This window comes from Malus sylvestris, chromosome 16, assembly GCF_916048215.2.
Source record: "Malus sylvestris chromosome 16, drMalSylv7.2, whole genome shotgun sequence".
Classification (NCBI taxonomy): Eukaryota; Viridiplantae; Streptophyta; class Magnoliopsida; order Rosales; family Rosaceae; genus Malus; species Malus sylvestris.
Window position 1 is genome coordinate 6,204,256 of NC_062275.1, and position 16,078 is coordinate 6,220,333.

A 16,078-nucleotide genomic window follows, 5' to 3' on the forward strand; every position below is an offset into this window, starting at 1 on the left:
TTTTTTTATTTTATCTACCAATTTAATTTTCTTAGTATTACTCTATTTAAAAATTCGACACTAGTGTCATTTGCACACTTTTTATAACTCATACACATTTTTTAATTTTTATTCGTTCGGATCGAAATAAATGGAAAAGGATCAAACCACAAAGTCAACAAATGCCGTGAAGGTAAAAAGGTATTTGAACCATAAAAAACCCGATTCTTGGATCAGCTTCATAAATTCGACACTGGAATGAATATTCTTCCGATTACATCTTCTCTTTAACCACTGTGAGTTAACCCATTTATTCTACTTCCAGCTTAATCTTTGAGCTTTGTTAGCTGGGTTGGTTCTGTTAATTTCCACAACTATGGGGTTTTCTGAAATTTGAGATGGGGAATTCTCTAATTATTCCGTTAATTTTTTAGTGATGTCTCTGAAATTTGAGATGGGTTTTGTTTTTTCTTGATGTGGAAAGTAAAGGTCTTGAATTTGCTGTAAACGGTTGTTGTTTCAATGGGTGAGACAGAAGTGACCACGACGAACGTAAACGTTGGCAAGAACGAGAGAAATGGGCAGCTCAAGGCCTTTGATCTGGCGTTTTCCAAAGCGTTGTTGCAGGTTCCTCAGAAGCTGCAAAATTGTGTAAAGGTCAGTCATTTCACTAAAAGCTTGTGATTTGCTTGTGGCGTTATGGATTTGACACCCGCCTCGTGACAGTCGCAGCTAAGGAGACTGGTAAAGGATGACGGAGTGAAAACGGTGAGCTTTCTACCGAAAAAGGCTGCATCTTTGGAGCTTGACTTGGAGAAGCAGTTGCAAGCATGGAGAGAAAATCCTTCTTGGGTTGATCAACCACCAGATATGAAGGTGAGAATTGCGTTTTTCTCCTGTTCTAAACTTGTAGTATGCCATATTGGTAATAGACGCCAATAGAAAAAGATGGATTCCATTTCTTAAACCATATTTGTGAAGTTCTTTGGAAAGGATAATTTCATATCAGTCAAGTTCTTGCATGTGAAGGGGGGCCTTGGCGTTGCGTCAATGGAAAGGTTGCTCCTTTGTGACTGAAAAGTCACGAAAGCAAGGGTAAGGTTGCGTACAATAGACGTTCCCCCACCCTTACAAAGAAAGGAGCTTGTTGGCTGGGGGTCGCCCTTTTAGTCAAGTTCTTACTAGTCTTGGTCCCCTATGTACTAAGTGTTCGTGCATAAATGCATCATGTTTCCATACCTTGAACATGGAGACCTTCACGCAGCATATGTTATTTAAGTGAGAAATTCGAGGCTGGAAGCACACTCTCTTTGGAAGGAATATCTCCAGAGTTTGTGGCTTCTCTCGATATCTACTGACCTTAAGACACATAATATGGTTACTCTTTGCAGGTCAGCGTACCAAAAGGTTCTCTTTGCAACCTCGGTGTAAGCGTTGATGTTGGGTTGCCCCCGGATGCAGTATATAATATTGTAACTGACCCTGATAATAAGAGGGTTTTCAAAAATATTAAGGCAAGTGATATTATTCTATCGACTTTCCTTTCAGGTTCATCTGGCAACAGCTCTCTCTTTGGAAACTGAAGAGGCCTGGGAACCAATCCTTTTTTACTTTTTGATGTGTAGTGCATTTACTTTGTGTATTTCTTAATTCGAAAAGTTATAATCTGTCTCAGGAAGTGATATCCAGAACCGTTTTGGTCGATGAAGGTCATAGGCAGGTCGTTGAACTGGAGCAAGCTGCTATATGGAAGTTTCTTTGGTGGTCAGGGACCTTTGCGGTTCATGTTTTAGTAGATCAAAACAGAAAAGATCACTCAGTAAGACTCGATCTTCTTCTTGTTGCACCGTAACATAAGAACTTGGTTTTTTTGTTTCTTTTCCACTGGTTCTTTGTTACCCCATCACATATTTAGAATCTCCAGTATGCTTTATTTTATCGGCAAATCATATAATAAAAAATTAGTTTAGAAACATGTTCTGCGATGTCATGGTAAAATTAGATTTCTAATTTCTAAAAATGCCATTTGCCAGATGAAGTTCAAGCAAATCAAAACAGGGTTTATGGAGAAATTTGAAGGCTGCTGGAGAATGGAACCTCTTTTTGTCGATGAAAAGACCTGCTTTCCGTTCAAACCCAAGACATGGGCAGATTATAATTCTTGCACAGGAGGCAAAGGAAGGATCGGTTCAAAGTTGAGCTTGGAGCAACTGATCCAGCCATCTATAGTTCCACCCCCACCTATTTCTTGGTACCTACGGGGAATCACCAGCAAGACTACTGAGATGCTGATAAACGACATGCTTGCGGAAGCTGCCAGATTACGAGGAGAGTTAAATCCTGAAGAGTCCAATAAAGAGAACGAAATGTCTCAGGACAGGGAAGTACTTAGTCACGTTGATAATGTATCTGACATCAAAGAAAGATGGGCTTTGCACAGGAGGAACGCAAAGCAATGCCATCGGAGGCTACGGCCTGTTAAATGATCGAATTCTGTTGAGTTAGTAATCAATGCCAGCATTTATCCCTATTCGTTATGATTGAAATTGATACGTAATACCGTCAATAATCCGTCGAGTGTAGTGGCCTTTGCGCTGTGTATCAACTCCTCTTCCTTTCGACGAGGGTGGAGGATGAGCTCGAGGATGATTCAATCCCCATGTATGTTGTACATTCTGATTGCCTGTCAGAAGCTGTTTGTTGCGTCTGTCTTGTACGTTAATGTTGTAATGGCATTGAAAGAAGATGTTATAATTTGCAATAAACATTATGTTTTTGTGGTCATTGTGCCCCAAAAAGTGCTTTTAGAGTTCATAAGCACTTTTAGCATTTTGGATATTTGGAAGCGGTTTTAGCCATTTCAAAAACAATTTCGAAATAGGATCTTAATAGAAGTTTGAAAGCTAAATACTAAAAGCAAAACTGTAATAACAGTTGAGAATTCATTTTATTGAACAACGATGCGCAGTTACAGTTTCTTGACAAGATACAAAACCTAGACGGATGATCACAATTCAAAATCGAACAAGTGAAGTTACATTATGCGCTACTATAAAGTTTTCCTCCTTCTCCATCTGAAATTTTCTCTTTTTAGTTTTGAATACATGTCCTGGTATTTTATCGACAATGTTACATACGCTACGGAAGTTTCAAGCCTTTGAACTCCACGGAATGCAGACAGGCAACCAAGAATTGCCTTTAGATTCGGGCATCCAAGCCCCGGGGGAGAAGCCAGCGCAAATTATTATGACAGGTAGACGCTGCAGTCTATACTTTGGTTTTCGTTCAAGTCCTCATTTGGTGGATCATGACTCGTATCACCTCCGAGGGATGCACCAACTGGGTATTGTTGCACCGACTGATGGACTTTCAAGTCCTCAAAACCATGCTTTTCATAGCTCATGAATGAACCCAATGCTCCAAGAAATCCTTCGTGTTTTAAGAACATTGCTTTTGCCTCACCTTTAGACCTGAAAATAAGGATCAAATGAATGAAATTTTTACCCCAAAAACACGAGGAAAGATGGATGAGCAAAAAGCTAAATCAGGCACAGAATGTGACACAACCGTCAAATTTATATTTTGAAGATTCTTTTGACATAATTTATACTTCAATTCTCAGTATGAATCAATTCTGACGCATGAAAAAGGACATTAAATTCAGCCTTACCAGAAATGAACGGCAACAGCAATCGTGTCCATGGTGTAAGCATGGCCCCGAATGAAAAATCCAGCAAAGAATATTCGCTTGAGCCCAAATCTCAGTGCATTCAAGTATGAGATCTGGAGAGGACAAAAATTGAAACAATATGATCAGTATGTTAATAAAAATAGTTTCAATCTTCTGGAAAAGGTTACGACAGAATCGAATAGTTCCAGAAATTTTATTCATTGCAAGTGACACAAGTTTCTTTCACCATGGTTTACCTGTCCAACATTATTTGAAATCATTCTTAAGAGGGATCGAGAAATATCTTCAGGTTTGTAATCTTCCAGCTCCTTATTATCAGAAATTGCTTTGCCAAAGCTAGAAGCAATGGCTGTTGATACCAGACCAATCTGTAATCATAAGAGAAATTACATTGCAATTAAATAGCAGTGAGACGAAAGCTAATGGAAACTAGGATCCCCTCATCGTTGTTTAAATTTAGGAACTCTTTTAATTTGGCATACAGAAATTCAACCAGAACGTATTCAACGTCCTAAGTCGAAAGAGGGACCTGTCTATCTTGAATATGCATACCTTTGTATAGTCCATTCCACCATAGATGTCCCCGACAAGCATGTCTATCACTCTATTATTTCCCCGATGACTTAACTCCAGCAACTCGTCAAAACTGAGACACAATTGCAGCTTTGGCTATTAAGTGAAAGTTATATAACAAGAATATCAATAGCTCTGTACATAAGCAAAAGACAACGTACTTCTTGCACTTTGTTAAAAGCTTCCCCAAACCCCAAAAGGTGCCACCACCAACATTGGTTCCACTTACTCGCTCAAACTTACCAGGTCCATCTACCTATCCAAGCGCAATGCATAGGACAATGTCAAGCCTTAAAAAGGTTAAACATATGAAACTACTACAGTAAATAAAGCATTGGCTTTGATGAGAATACCTTGATCATACTGACACCAGAACCAATATTGACAAGCAGATAGGGATATAGATCATCATGGTCAATCTTCACAAATTCTTTCTGACCACCCATGTATGTGAATGCTTCAGGGTGAACTGCCTACTTAAAAAACAATCAAAATGGCAAAGCTACTTTCAGGCAAGAAAGCAAACAAGACAGAAAATTTGCAATAAAGTTACTCACATAGAGTACTGAGCAACAATACTTGAGGGTATCTTGTGCAGAAATATCTCTATAAATAGAAGCTGAATTTTGCAGACAAGCAAAGAAAACTTCCAATGAAGTTGTCCGTGGTTTTGTTCATCCCTATATTTCTGTAGTGCTAAACAATAAGAAATATCTCTATAAACAGAAGCTGAATTTTGCAAGTTCCACATTTCACAACTCATTCACTTTGATCTTCCTTCTGAAAGAAAACAGAGAGAATTTCCTCTTGTTTTGAGCTTGCTAGTGCTCATCCCAATTTCCAACCCACACATTATATGGCTCACATGACAGGACTTAGGAAACACACCAAATTGAACATACCAATCTATGTTAGTGGTATTAGGATCCCACCTTAAGCAGAAAATTTGCTCCGGCCACAAGACAGTCCATTTCATCTGCCTTGTCAAGAGAAATCCCAAGCTTTTCTTTAAAGAGATCTGCGTACTTGAATGCCCCACCACCTGTGGCCTGCTCACCATTGTCAATAAATTAGCTTGCATACATGGCTGGCCAAACCAAACAATTGGTTTTTACCTTAATAACGCACTTCGCGCTCCCAGAAGCTCCGTGTTGTTCGGAGCCTGAAATCATCTACAACCATAAGCAATGACCCAAAACCAGAAAATAATAACAACAACTACTGAACAAGCAGCTATATTCAGGGCATATATGATCTTTCGTATTTCATTTTCGGAAGTACAAATCTTCCGAAACTACAAAATTTTCGCAGTCAAAAATATGGGTACTAATTTACTTAAGCTGAAGTAGTTCATTTACCAATAAAAATGGTAGTTTGAACTTTCAATCCAAGATTTCAACATCAACACTTAGTTTAACAAAACAAGGTTAAATAGCCTCAATTAGTGAAAAAAATGAATCTTCCCATTTCCCAAGTTGATTGAAACGAAAAATGATACAAATGAATCAGGAGATGGAAAGCAATCAAATACTTGTTAAGCATTAAGCATACCAGTAAGGCGAAGTTGCTTGGATCGAATGAAGTCTATACAGTCATTGATTTTCTGAGTTTCAAACTTTGCAAAATGGAGCTTCCCTTCAAGAACAGGACGCCCTCTATCGCCATTAGAAGCTGCTAAGCTATCATTCGAAGAAGACGAATCGTCACTGTTCGTTGAGAAATACACCAACTTTATCAGAGAACCTGCCAACAGACAAAACAAATACAAAAACAATCGAAAAACCATGAGAATTTGAGCAATTGAACTCCAAAAACAAAAACCAGGTTATGATCGAGGAGAGTGAATTGCCTCCAATATCGAGAGCAAGGTGGGAAATTTGAGCTTCGGAATTGGTGGGTTTTGAAACCTCTGTAATTCCAACGTTCCCAATTTCCATTTCGGGTCGGCTTCCTCTTTTGATTTGAGCTTTTTTTGGAATCAAATTGCACTGTTGCCCCTCTGCAGTCTGCACTGCACCTAACCCATTGTATATACACCTTTTTTGGGGGGTCCCGGTCCCTTCTTCCTTCCTTCCCACACAGAATTTCAATATTCGATGCGTTAGATTTCTCGGGAGATCACTCTGTTCAATCTCAACCTTTGACTTTCAAACGGGAGAAAGTAGGCGTTGGCCTTTATTTTATATCTCTCTCCTTGCAGAGGCGCAGTTGGGCCAATCGCCGAGGGTAGTTTTGTAATTTTCCAGCAAGTAGTTTATATTTCGAGTATTTATCAAATATAGCAAAAAATTAACTTTTAATTTCAAAAATGTCATTTTTTCTAGAATCGGTTGTTCAAGTTTGATCCTCTCCATATGTTATAAACAAATAGAGGAAATAATTTTTCTTTTACGTCTCTCTACTTATATTATGGCATCAATACCAGCTTATACACCAAGCACTATGAAAAAAATTTCGTCTTGAGAACACGATTTCTGATAGAAATAACCATACTATTGTATGTTTAAAGTTCATGTGTATTCTCGAGAGTATCTGAATGTGTTAAATATATGTTTATACATTTCCAAGCACATTAACGAAGCCAGAATTTTAGCATATAAGGGCCCAAATGTCTCAATCCGAAAAGCTTCTGATCTTACAAAAATTACTTTGTTGTTTAGGTTTGGTATGGTGTCGTCCTCATACTTAAATTTAAACCCCAAGACTCTTTGACTCTCTTCTTCCCTCTCTTTCCACTAAATCTTATACAACAGTCCTTAAGGCGAACAAGCAACAAATTATCTAAACTCCAAACCCAATAAAATAAATTAAAATAAAAACATTGGAGTGGGGTATTGAGCCTACAGAAAGCTTTAAAAATCATAAGCATAACACTAAAAATTTTCGCGAAACAAAAAAATATATTTTAGTATAGACTTAGGACCATCCTGGTTCCTTCATTACTCCACCTAAGCGTTGTTAACTTGTACCAAAAATGTGATTATTGCACCTATAACACAAAACATTGCGTATAGTAATGGTAATTATGAATTATTGATATATAAGTAGCGACTAGTCCAACTGCCCAACTCTCATCTTTATTATTCATCGCTACAAAAAACGTGTCAACTGCTTTCCTCCTACCAAATTATTCCTCGTTGCCCTCCAGCGATTTGTTTGTCTTCGCCCGCTCTACAAAACATTATCATAAACATCATGTGCTTTTATTTAGGATTTTTACTAAACAAGATAGGGAATTTTAGGTAGATAAGCCTGCCGACAGCATCATTTTTAAGACATATCTTCTCTCCCGAAATATGAGCTTACTCTTTCTATATTTTGGTCTTATCTAAATTTATGTTACTTTTCAAATTTTACGATATGAGAGTCGTCATAATCTTACCGCAGTAACGAAGTTTTTTAGTCCCATTACATTATAACATTATATTGAATCCCTCTCTGGTGCTCAGTACCATATATTAAACGTGCGTGGCATCAACAGGTTAAGTAGGTTATTATTGAGCTCCTCTTGCAAATTAAATTGCAATCTAGGGAGTGGGGAATGCGGATTATACATATCAAGCTGACCGGCGCACTGGCGCTTGTTGTTGACTGCAACCGGTGTCGTGACAGTGAACACGATTTGACCGACTGTTTCTTTAATAGGTAAGTCCAAAGAGTCCGTCCAGCAGTCTTTCGAAGACTGACGGAAAAAGTTACCCTATGAATATAGCAACGATTTTTCTGGATTCTTTTTATGAGAATTTTGAGGATTTTTTAATTATATTCATTTATCGTACGTCGTACAATCAGAAATTATTATATTTAAAATTAAATACAGATAGCATATGACGAAAATAGACCGCACGATTTACAATGAATGAATACAAGATCCTTACAAAGAAGATCAGAAGAGTATCCTCACGTTATAACAACAAGGAAAAAAGAGTGCTACTTTTCATTTATTCTCTTAAGCATTGACTTGCACTTCCACAACTGAGAGTTGAGTGGTGGTGATTTGGGTGGAAGGAATGCTAGACTTTATTTTCCACTTTCTCATCGACTTTCATCATTGTTTTATTTCCACCTATTTCATCTCACATTCACCACATGATTTACGTGATGGGTATGATATAACATGCATGGAAATATGTTTGACAATGAACAATATGGATAATATATCACTGCTACATAGTCGCATGACGTTCCATACTAATAATACAAGAACATGTATTTAACATTTTCTCACATATTTTTATGTTATTAACACATGACGCTACAGTGGCAGTGCATGTATGCCATACAAGTTTTATGAGAGGACCAAGAGTCCACCATTAAAAGCTTTATGAGGGGACCAAGAGTCCAAGACCACATGTATAGTTTTAATAGAGATGCTAACTGTGGGAGGACAAAGAGTCTACCATTAAAAACTTTTTTGTCTCCTAGTATTTATGGCACAATGTTTTATAATAATTAACGTTAAAATGTAGAAGGACAAAGAGTTCATGAAGAGTCTCACTTTGATAGAGTCTATTTTGCATTTCTCATAGTTTTACCAAACCCACCCTACTCTGCTAGTTTTCAAGCTTTACAAGGGATACGTTACCCAACTTCTAGGAGGGACAATAAATGGCTGCATTAATCTCTATTAATTAATGAAACCTTCTTTGTCAACTAAAAGATGATGAAAAGACAACTTAGTATTCTATCACAAAAAAAAAAAAAAAAAGATGGGCAATAATGTAATTTCACAGGTCCAAAATTTTACTATTTTTTATTGAAGCCTCACCTACATGTGATGTTAAAATATCTCTAATATTTAAAATTTATATAAAATAAAAAAACCAAAAACAAAAACATCACACTCCCCCCACATTCTCTCTCTCTCTCCCTCTATCCTTATCATTTTATAAAAAATGTGTTCATACACACAAAATGTGTAAGCAAATGCTAGTTTCTGATAATGAGAAGTCTTATGATCAAACCAAATTATTATGATGGCTTCTCCATCCTTAGTAAATATATTGTTATATATATATAAAAAAAACTGCATGAGTAAATATACTATTACTGCATATGAAGGCTCTAATAAAGGGAGAACGCAACCCCAAAAAAATGCATAACTTCCCAATCTGATAACACATTAGATTCTTTTTTTATTTATGCAGTAGTTGTTATTGGCATTTTTTTAATTTTTTATGCGCTTTTAATTGGATAAATCACTAGATATTACCAAATCCGAGACCTTTTGGATAGCCAACCACGACCCCTGACCAACATGGGCCTAAGCCCATCCATTCTGATCCAATTGGTCCCAATTCGAATCCTACCCATTCAGATAAAAACGGGCCCAAATAAAAGCCCACAATTCAAAAATGCTCATAAAAAGGAGGAATAATATGTCGCTACATTCACCAACGGAAACGGCGGGAGTTTCAGTCTTCTCTCCCAAAATCCAAATACAGAAAGATGACCATCGCTTCAGCCCAAGACCTCTGCCTGCAAGTGAGTTTAAATCTCCACCTAAAAACTTACAAACGCTCGGATCGATTCGATTTCTGTCGCCGTTAACTTCCGCACTTCGGTTTTGCAGTTAATTTCGTCGGCATTTCAAAGATGCCGCACGTCGGAGGACCTCTGCAGACTCTCCGTCCTTCTCAAGCGCTCTCCGCCGTCTGATCCCCGCTCCGTTCAAATTTCAGGTATCTCGCCGACCTTCTAATTCTCTCACTCTCTATGAGTTCGATTTTTGCTTGGGATTTTTGGAAACGAAACGGTGTGGTCTCGAGCGGCAAACGGCGTGTGTGGTTAGTAAAATGACGAATGTGGGCTTGGTTTCCGTCTGATCAGTCTCGGATACCGGCGTGGGGAGCTGCGCAGAGGAGTTTGGAGGTTTGAAGCTTCGTAGGGAGGCATTTGGCGCGCAAATTTGGGGTACGTATATGAGTGAATTTACCAAAATGCATACTCGTTTGCGGTTTCTATGTATCAGTTTGGTTTACATGGCCGCATTGTGATGCAGATGGATTGCTTTTCGTCACAACCACCGGTGAATTCCGATTTCTCTGCAGTAACTGTGCTTTGTTTTGATTAAAATTCAAAACGACTGAGTTTTGAAGTTCGGTTTTGTGATTGCTGATTGAATGAATTTGTAAGAATTGCAGGTATTGGTGATGATGAGATACATCATTACCAGTTGAATCTGAAAGAAAGTGCGTCAGGGAGACGGTTGACCAGGCTGCCTTCAAATCTTAAGAATGGACTCCAATTCAGGTATGCAAATCACTTCAACCTTTGTGCTGCTGAATATTTTATTTTAGGTATTTATCTTTCAAGTTATGCACATAACTGATTTGTGATTGTTTCTCGGTGTTCAGTGGGACTGAAGTACGTCTGTCAATTTTCGAAAACATTGATGTTTTGCTGCCAGCGTTTTGTTGCTTCTTTCGGAAGATCCTCATGTTGAAGATCCCGGTAAGATCTACATACAACTTTATGTGGCAGAAGATTTACAAGTTCGCAATCCTATTGTGTTACATCGAGTTGGTTAATAATAAAAGAGAGGAGTTACTTGATCCAATGTGTGTATAGTAGTGTGCCTAACTACAATTATGACTTCAGCAGCGACTAATCGATCAGCTTCAATTGTTTTTTTCTCCAGAATGTTTCAATTGAACTGGTAGTTGAACAAGGGGATGCTCCTGGATCTAGATACGTAAATGTTTTTGTAGCGAATGAGGGGAGGAACCCTTTACCTTTTGCAGCCTCAAATCTTGAACGTTTAAGGTCAGGGGTTGAAGATTATGTTTTCAAGCATGGGAATACATTAGGGAAAAAATGCGAGTCATGCTTCTCAAGTGGGTAAGTAAGTTACAATGAAATTCATGCCAGTTTCCTCTCTATTAGGCCCGAATTGCCGTTGATTGAAAGTTTGTTTTGTGAGTCTTAACTGTTACTTAAAATCTTTTAAGGGAGCATCTCAAGATTGGTAGTGGAGCAGCATGCTGCACAGAAAGCCGAAGGTATCCTGGATCAGTGATGGAAGCGGTGATTGTAATTAGTGAAATGTCGGAGGTAGCCAGTACTTGTCCGAGGACATGTAGCTCGAAAACTGAGGTTTGTTTAATCACTTTCATTCTTCTGTTTTTCAAATCCCTTTACGATGTAGCAGTCCTTGTGCTTGGCAGCAATTAAATTATGTAGTTACTTGCCCTTCTAATCTTCTCATGGAATTTTGCTTGTGGCTCAAAAATAATAACAGAAGTGACCAAATGCATTATTTTGTTCGTCTTTGTTTCGGTGTGAAGAAATGTATGGTTTGGTTTTTATGAATGCGTGCATTCACTTTCAGGTCTTGTACTTCAAAGATTTCACACCGTGCCCAATCCCTCAATCCTCTCTGAAGGCGTTAACTAGCATTGACTGGAAAAGTTACGGATTGAGCTTTGGGAGCGTTGTGGATCAGGGCGGCTTTGCAATAGTGGAATGGGACAACTTGCCCCCATCTGTTCAAATCGATATTGTCCTCCACCACTACCACGAGCAATATCCAAAATCGTTCATTTCTTAACATCCTTGATATTGGTTAACTTCCTCCTTGCATTCTTTTATTTCTGTTTCCTATTAAACATGCCATATGTTATATGTATATGCCTATTCCTTGACACATTGCCAAGATTACAATACCATCAGCAAGGCGAAAGACGCGACCTGATCAGAATCTCATTAAAAAAGCGATTAAGCTTGCATTGAACGATTTGAAGGACAATTACGCTGGAGTTCTTCTAAGTGCCCATGCCGTCAAGGTACATTTCTCGCTCTCACTACTCTGTCATCTTCGAATTTCCTAGCATAGTGGGTCTTCTAAGAGACCAATGGCTCGAAAATTATCCTATTGACAATTATCCTATATTGTGTTTTACTTTTCATCTTTATTGCTTGAATTGTCTTACACGAAAACAATTTTATAAAAACCAAGTTTCTGCATCAAAATATCTGCTGAAAATTTCAATTTTCCGAAATAATTAGTGTTTACGTCCTTGTTGTGTATGTGATCGTACCTTCAGTGATTGGTTGTTACTACGTCAAACTCCGTAAGGTAGAAACATATTCCACATGAGAATGACAGACGATGCGTCTGAAACTTAGACTTTCCATCTCAATGGTAAATCCGTAGACTTCGCTTAACAAGGTGACGTCTGCATTTTAGCACCTTGGTTAACCGATTGCCTTGGTTCCCCAGGTCCGTAGCTATGCCCCCGATCTCGCGAAAACAATTTCTAGCCTAATCTTGTCTTCCAATGACGCGGACTTCCGAGAAGAATGCTGCTCTTTTCTTGGATTGCAATCTCAAGGAGTTGGAGGTGAAGCCGTTGAAGATTGTATAAGGGAAAAGATCATTGCAGTAGTAGAAATGCATGACAGAGAGCCCCAGAGAAGCAAAGAACTGCCAACTTTTCTTTTCGAGGATGATCACTTGCAGGAATTTGGGTCTCCAGACGGGGAATATGAAGGAGAGGGTGCATTTGGCTCTATGGATATATGTTAAAACGCATATGAGGCGGTGATTTGCGATGGTATTTCAAGTCAATAACGTAACGTCTGCATTTGTTTGATATATCGACATTGTATCGTAATCAGTGCAGGTAAGTCATTCTCTTTTAAAAAACATTTTACGCTGTTTTGACAATCAGACTGTGATGATCCCAAACATCAAATCACTGGTCCCACCCGAAATGACCAAAAGTCAATGTATATCGATTATCTGGTGGGATCTTGGTACCAAGGTCCAGACCCATTGTAAGTCTGCCACGTGTATAGCTAGACACTCGTTACCATGCGTTTGGAAGAGTTCATTTTTGTTCACCACCATTTAGTATAGTGTATACTCAACATTTTATTTATCATCGTTAGATAAGTTTGAATTTTGAGATTTGTGTCTATCCACTACATGAATATTGAAATTCAAACTTATCTAATGATGATAAATAGGGTGGTGAATATATACCACATTAAATGGTGGTGGTGAGCAAAAATACTCCCCGTTTGGAAAGGTACCTGTTTAGTTGGATTGAAGGCAGTGCCAATTGGATGAAGTTGGGCTGTTCCGATGTGGTATTGTAAGCGAATCGAGTTGTCCGAGTTTGGGACCGAGTCATATTTCAATTCTGAACTACTAGAAGGATTTGGATCCTCTCCGAGGCAACTGGTCGGGATCCTCCTGATCAGTGTTCATGGACCGTTGGATAAAAAATCTAACGGCTCCAATTATTATAACTTTTAGAGGATCCACTACTTGTAATCGTTGGATAAAAATCTAATAGTTTATAAACACTGATTAGAAGGATCCGACCAGTTGCCTCGGAAATGATCCAAATCCCTACTAGAATTTGGGTTGATAATGAGCTAAACTCTATCTCAAATGGCATTTGGGTGAAGCGACTGCTGCATGGGACCCACATGTATAGAGTCGACTTCATTATGAGAGTTATGTAGCAGTTCTTAACCCAGCATTTTTCGAAGAAAAAGAGGTGGAATTCAAATTTTGGCATAAGCCGAAAATATTGTTGTACGTTAAATGCACCGAAATAAGAACATGTATGTTTGGAATTGTTTTTAAAATGATTAAAATGTTTTTTATGAAAATATTTTTGAAATCAATATTTAATTAAAATGCAAATGAATTTTGAAAAAGCATTTTAAATTCTAATAGTGTTTTCAATCATTTTAAAATCACTTATAAACAAACTCGTATATTTTTAATAAGTATTATAGAGCTCCCAAGTACACTAGGTAATTAAGTCATACCAAATACATTAACTCACCTCACCACCAAGAAAATAAGGCCAATCAGAAGCAATCTAATTAAAAAGGAGTATGTAATACAAGTATGAGACCAAAAAAATTAAAAATGATGGATCACTAATCACACCATTAACTTGTGAATAATAATTAGTCACTCAAGATTATATTATAAATCAAGCAGCAGATGGAGCAGGAATGTAGGGAATGGTAGGCTCCGGCATGGAAGCCATGATCGACGACGGCTTCGAGAAAGTTTCTTCCTCCGCGGCTGCTGGGGTTTCAGCCTTGAAATCCAGGGACTCGTCGTTGTAAATTTCCCACCATTTGGCCACTAACACCTTGATGTCCTCTCTGTCCATGTTAGCTTCCTTGCCGGTATACCTCCATGGTTTTGATCCCTATAATTAAAAAGAAACAATTCATTAAAGAGAGATTAATTAAAATAAATATGCTTAATCTATCTGTTAAATAGTACTTACAGCAGCACAGTAGTGAACTACGTTTACTTGATCAAGCTGCACGTTCTCTGGGTGGCGCCATAGATTGGCTAGAACTAAGTTGTATATATTTGGGATTGGTTTGTACTTCTTTTGGAAGAACATGTTCAAGAAATCCTGTAAAATTCATAAACAAAAAGATTGGTAATAGCAATTTTATGTTTCGTTTGATCCCAATTTGCGATGAAATTGTTGTTACGTGGCAGAAATAGCCCCACTTAAATTTTTTGTCGCAAAATAATTATGATTAATTTCTAATATGTACTTACTTGTTCTGCGAAAGGGGTGGGTGGGACGACTTTGAGAGTCTGAAGAAGGCCGTCGTATGTCAAGCGGCTAGGCTCGAACACGAACATGCCGGCGTTGAAGTAGAGCGGAGGAGGAGAGCCCATGTCAGCAGGCCATGAAACCTTGTCAGGGCACTGCTGGCAATACCCGATTGTGTATTGTGGTGAGTGACTCCATGTTTTCTCACAGAAACAGTCCATCACAGCATAGAAGTAGCCATCAGGCGTATCAAACAGATGATCAATGTTCTCAAACACTTGGATATCCGCATCCAAATATATCATTTTGCTGTACTCCTCAAACTGCATATATGCATAAGTTCCATATACTCAAATGTATATACATTTACTGTAACCATAAGAGAGTATGCACGACGTACTGTTCACCATATGTTATGTTTAAATCATTGGTAGACTAGTTTCAATCGACAATCTGACAACATAACATATTAGATATCTGATATGTTATCATGATAAATATCAATATGTTCTATGGTTTTACATACTTACATTCCAAATACGGAGCTTGGAGTAGTTGATGACATAGTAGGCCATTGCAAACTTAATCTGATTCTCAGGAGGATAAATAGGTTCGATCTGATGAACAATACAACCCTGAGAACGTAAAATCTCACGGTGCCCCTCCGGCACGTCCGGCAATATCGCAACCACAAGAGGGTACTCACTCTTAACTTTGCGCAAGCCCTTAGCCAAACCCACAACCCCTTTGAAATAATCACCATTTCCAGCTAAAAACGTCACAAATGCCCTCTTGGAGCAGCCTGTAGTAGTAGTAGTAGTAGTAGTGAGCGTTGAGACTTTCCTTGTGGCCTGGAACACATCAGCTGGAACTTCTGGGGGTGCCATTGCCTGGAACTTCTGGGTGTGTTGAGAAATGAGGAGTGTGAGGAAAGTAAAGTAGCTACACCGAGGAAGCCACCCCCCCCACTAACCTTTGGTTATGGGTTGTAATCTGCCCTTTGGATGCCTTATATAAACAAATGAGGACTAAATGCATGTAAGATGAACCCCAAATGAAACCCAAATGCAAAGTATGGTCCAAGTTTGTTTTTATAAATAATGTTTTTGTTGGGGTTTATGATGGTGTTGAAGGGAAATAAAAAAACAAGAAAGAATGAATGAACAGTGTTTTCTGTTCAAACCCACCATTCATCTAGGGTAGCCTTATCATCAAGTATCAAGATGGACGGCTGAGATTAATGGGAGGTAATAAGGTCATGGTCAATAGAAAATATATATAATACTAT

The 16,078-nt window shown here is 38.3% G+C and overlaps 4 protein-coding genes across 9 annotated transcripts; 2 read left to right on the forward strand and 2 right to left on the reverse strand.

The window, feature by feature from the left end:
* The first annotated feature begins 112 nt into the window (after positions 1-112).
* LOC126607946 (uncharacterized) lies at positions 113-2,744 on the forward strand. 3 transcript variants are annotated; one of them, XM_050275663.1, is made up of 6 exons: positions 113-275; positions 469-636; positions 706-855; positions 1,371-1,497; positions 1,659-1,798; positions 2,013-2,744. In XM_050275663.1, exons 2-6 carry the CDS (start codon positions 502-504, stop codon positions 2,463-2,465), a joined length of 1,005 nt encoding a protein of 334 aa, XP_050131620.1. In that variant the 5' UTR covers positions 113-275; positions 469-501; the 3' UTR covers positions 2,466-2,744. The 3 variants fall into 3 exon arrangements, with proteins under 3 accessions (XP_050131620.1, XP_050131619.1, XP_050131621.1); XM_050275662.1 differs by having other exon boundaries at positions 117-275; positions 464-636; XM_050275664.1 differs by having other exon boundaries at positions 144-636; positions 712-855.
* A 146-nt stretch (positions 2,745-2,890) lies between these two features.
* On the reverse strand, positions 2,891-6,386 carry LOC126607939 (pantothenate kinase 1-like). 3 transcript variants are annotated; one of them, XM_050275654.1, is made up of 10 exons: positions 6,093-6,384; positions 5,795-5,986; positions 5,359-5,405; positions 5,176-5,292; positions 4,597-4,716; positions 4,405-4,499; positions 4,223-4,316; positions 3,907-4,038; positions 3,650-3,762; positions 2,891-3,449 (listed from the first exon to the last, which is right to left on the reverse strand). In XM_050275654.1, the coding sequence occupies exons 1-10, from the start codon at positions 6,178-6,180 to the stop codon at positions 3,224-3,226; spliced, it is 1,224 nt and encodes a 407-aa protein (XP_050131611.1). In that variant the 5' UTR covers positions 6,181-6,384; the 3' UTR covers positions 2,891-3,223. The 3 variants fall into 3 exon arrangements, with proteins under 3 accessions (XP_050131611.1, XP_050131612.1, XP_050131613.1); XM_050275655.1 differs by lacking the exon at positions 4,597-4,716 and having other exon boundaries at positions 6,093-6,386; XM_050275656.1 differs by lacking the exon at positions 6,093-6,384 and having other exon boundaries at positions 5,359-5,415; positions 5,795-5,943.
* A 3,254-nt stretch (positions 6,387-9,640) lies between these two features.
* On the forward strand, positions 9,641-13,028 carry LOC126607938 (type 2 DNA topoisomerase 6 subunit B-like). Of its 2 annotated transcripts, none has more exons than XM_050275653.1 (11): positions 9,641-9,727; positions 9,816-9,924; positions 10,073-10,156; positions 10,245-10,271; positions 10,387-10,495; positions 10,600-10,696; positions 10,884-11,083; positions 11,194-11,338; positions 11,574-11,767; positions 11,904-12,027; positions 12,465-13,028. In XM_050275653.1, exons 1-11 carry the CDS (start codon positions 9,692-9,694, stop codon positions 12,768-12,770), a joined length of 1,431 nt encoding a protein of 476 aa, XP_050131610.1. In that variant the 5' UTR covers positions 9,641-9,691; the 3' UTR covers positions 12,771-13,028. The 2 variants fall into 2 exon arrangements, with proteins under 2 accessions (XP_050131610.1, XP_050131609.1); XM_050275652.1 differs by having other exon boundaries at positions 11,574-11,766; positions 11,897-12,027.
* A 1,034-nt stretch (positions 13,029-14,062) lies between these two features.
* LOC126607944 (galactinol synthase 1) lies at positions 14,063-15,810 on the reverse strand. Its single transcript, XM_050275659.1, has 4 exons — positions 15,321-15,810; positions 14,793-15,113; positions 14,506-14,640; positions 14,063-14,424 (listed from the first exon to the last, which is right to left on the reverse strand). The coding sequence occupies exons 1-4, from the start codon at positions 15,675-15,677 to the stop codon at positions 14,200-14,202; spliced, it is 1,038 nt and encodes a 345-aa protein (XP_050131616.1). The 5' UTR covers positions 15,678-15,810; the 3' UTR covers positions 14,063-14,199.
* Between the last annotated feature and the right edge of the window lie 268 nt (positions 15,811-16,078).

What these genes read in the sequence shown, in the direction of transcription:
- LOC126607946 (XM_050275663.1), top strand. Translation starts at nt 502, where the DNA reads ATGGGTGAGACAGAAGTGACCACGACGAACGTAAACGTTGGCAAGAAC. An exon ending in ATCAACCACCAGATATGAAG is followed by an intron (nt 856 to 1,370) that starts GTGAGAATTGCG and finishes TACTCTTTGCAG; the next exon opens with GTCAGCGTACCAAAAGGTTC. An exon ending in TTTCAAAAATATTAAGGCAA is followed by an intron (nt 1,498 to 1,658) that starts GTGATATTATTC and finishes TGTCTCAGGAAG; the next exon opens with TGATATCCAGAACCGTTTTG.
- LOC126607938 (XM_050275652.1), top strand. Translation starts at nt 9,692, where the DNA reads ATGACCATCGCTTCAGCCCAAGACCTCTGCCTGCAA. An exon ending in CCCAAGACCTCTGCCTGCAA is followed by an intron (nt 9,728 to 9,815) that starts GTGAGTTTAAAT and finishes TCGGTTTTGCAG; the next exon opens with TTAATTTCGTCGGCATTTCA. An exon ending in ATTTGGCGCGCAAATTTGGG is followed by an intron (nt 10,157 to 10,244) that starts GTACGTATATGA and finishes ATTGTGATGCAG; the next exon opens with ATGGATTGCTTTTCGTCACA.
- LOC126607944 (XM_050275659.1), bottom strand. Translation starts at nt 15,677, where the DNA reads ATGGCACCCCCAGAAGTTCCAGCTGATGTGTTCCAGGCCACAAGGAAA. An exon ending in CCAAGCTCCGTATTTGGAAT is followed by an intron (nt 15,114 to 15,320) that starts GTAAGTATGTAA and finishes GCATATATGCAG; the next exon opens with TTTGAGGAGTACAGCAAAAT. An exon ending in CCACCCCTTTCGCAGAACAA is followed by an intron (nt 14,641 to 14,792) that starts GTAAGTACATAT and finishes TGAATTTTACAG; the next exon opens with GATTTCTTGAACATGTTCTT.
- LOC126607939 (XM_050275654.1), bottom strand. Translation starts at nt 6,180, where the DNA reads ATGGAAATTGGGAACGTTGGAATTACAGAGGTTTCAAAACCCACCAAT. An exon ending in CAAGCAACTTCGCCTTACTG is followed by an intron (nt 5,406 to 5,794) that starts GTATGCTTAATG and finishes AGATGATTTCAG; the next exon opens with GCTCCGAACAACACGGAGCT. An exon ending in GCGCGAAGTGCGTTATTAAG is followed by an intron (nt 5,293 to 5,358) that starts GTAAAAACCAAT and finishes AATGGTGAGCAG; the next exon opens with GCCACAGGTGGTGGGGCATT.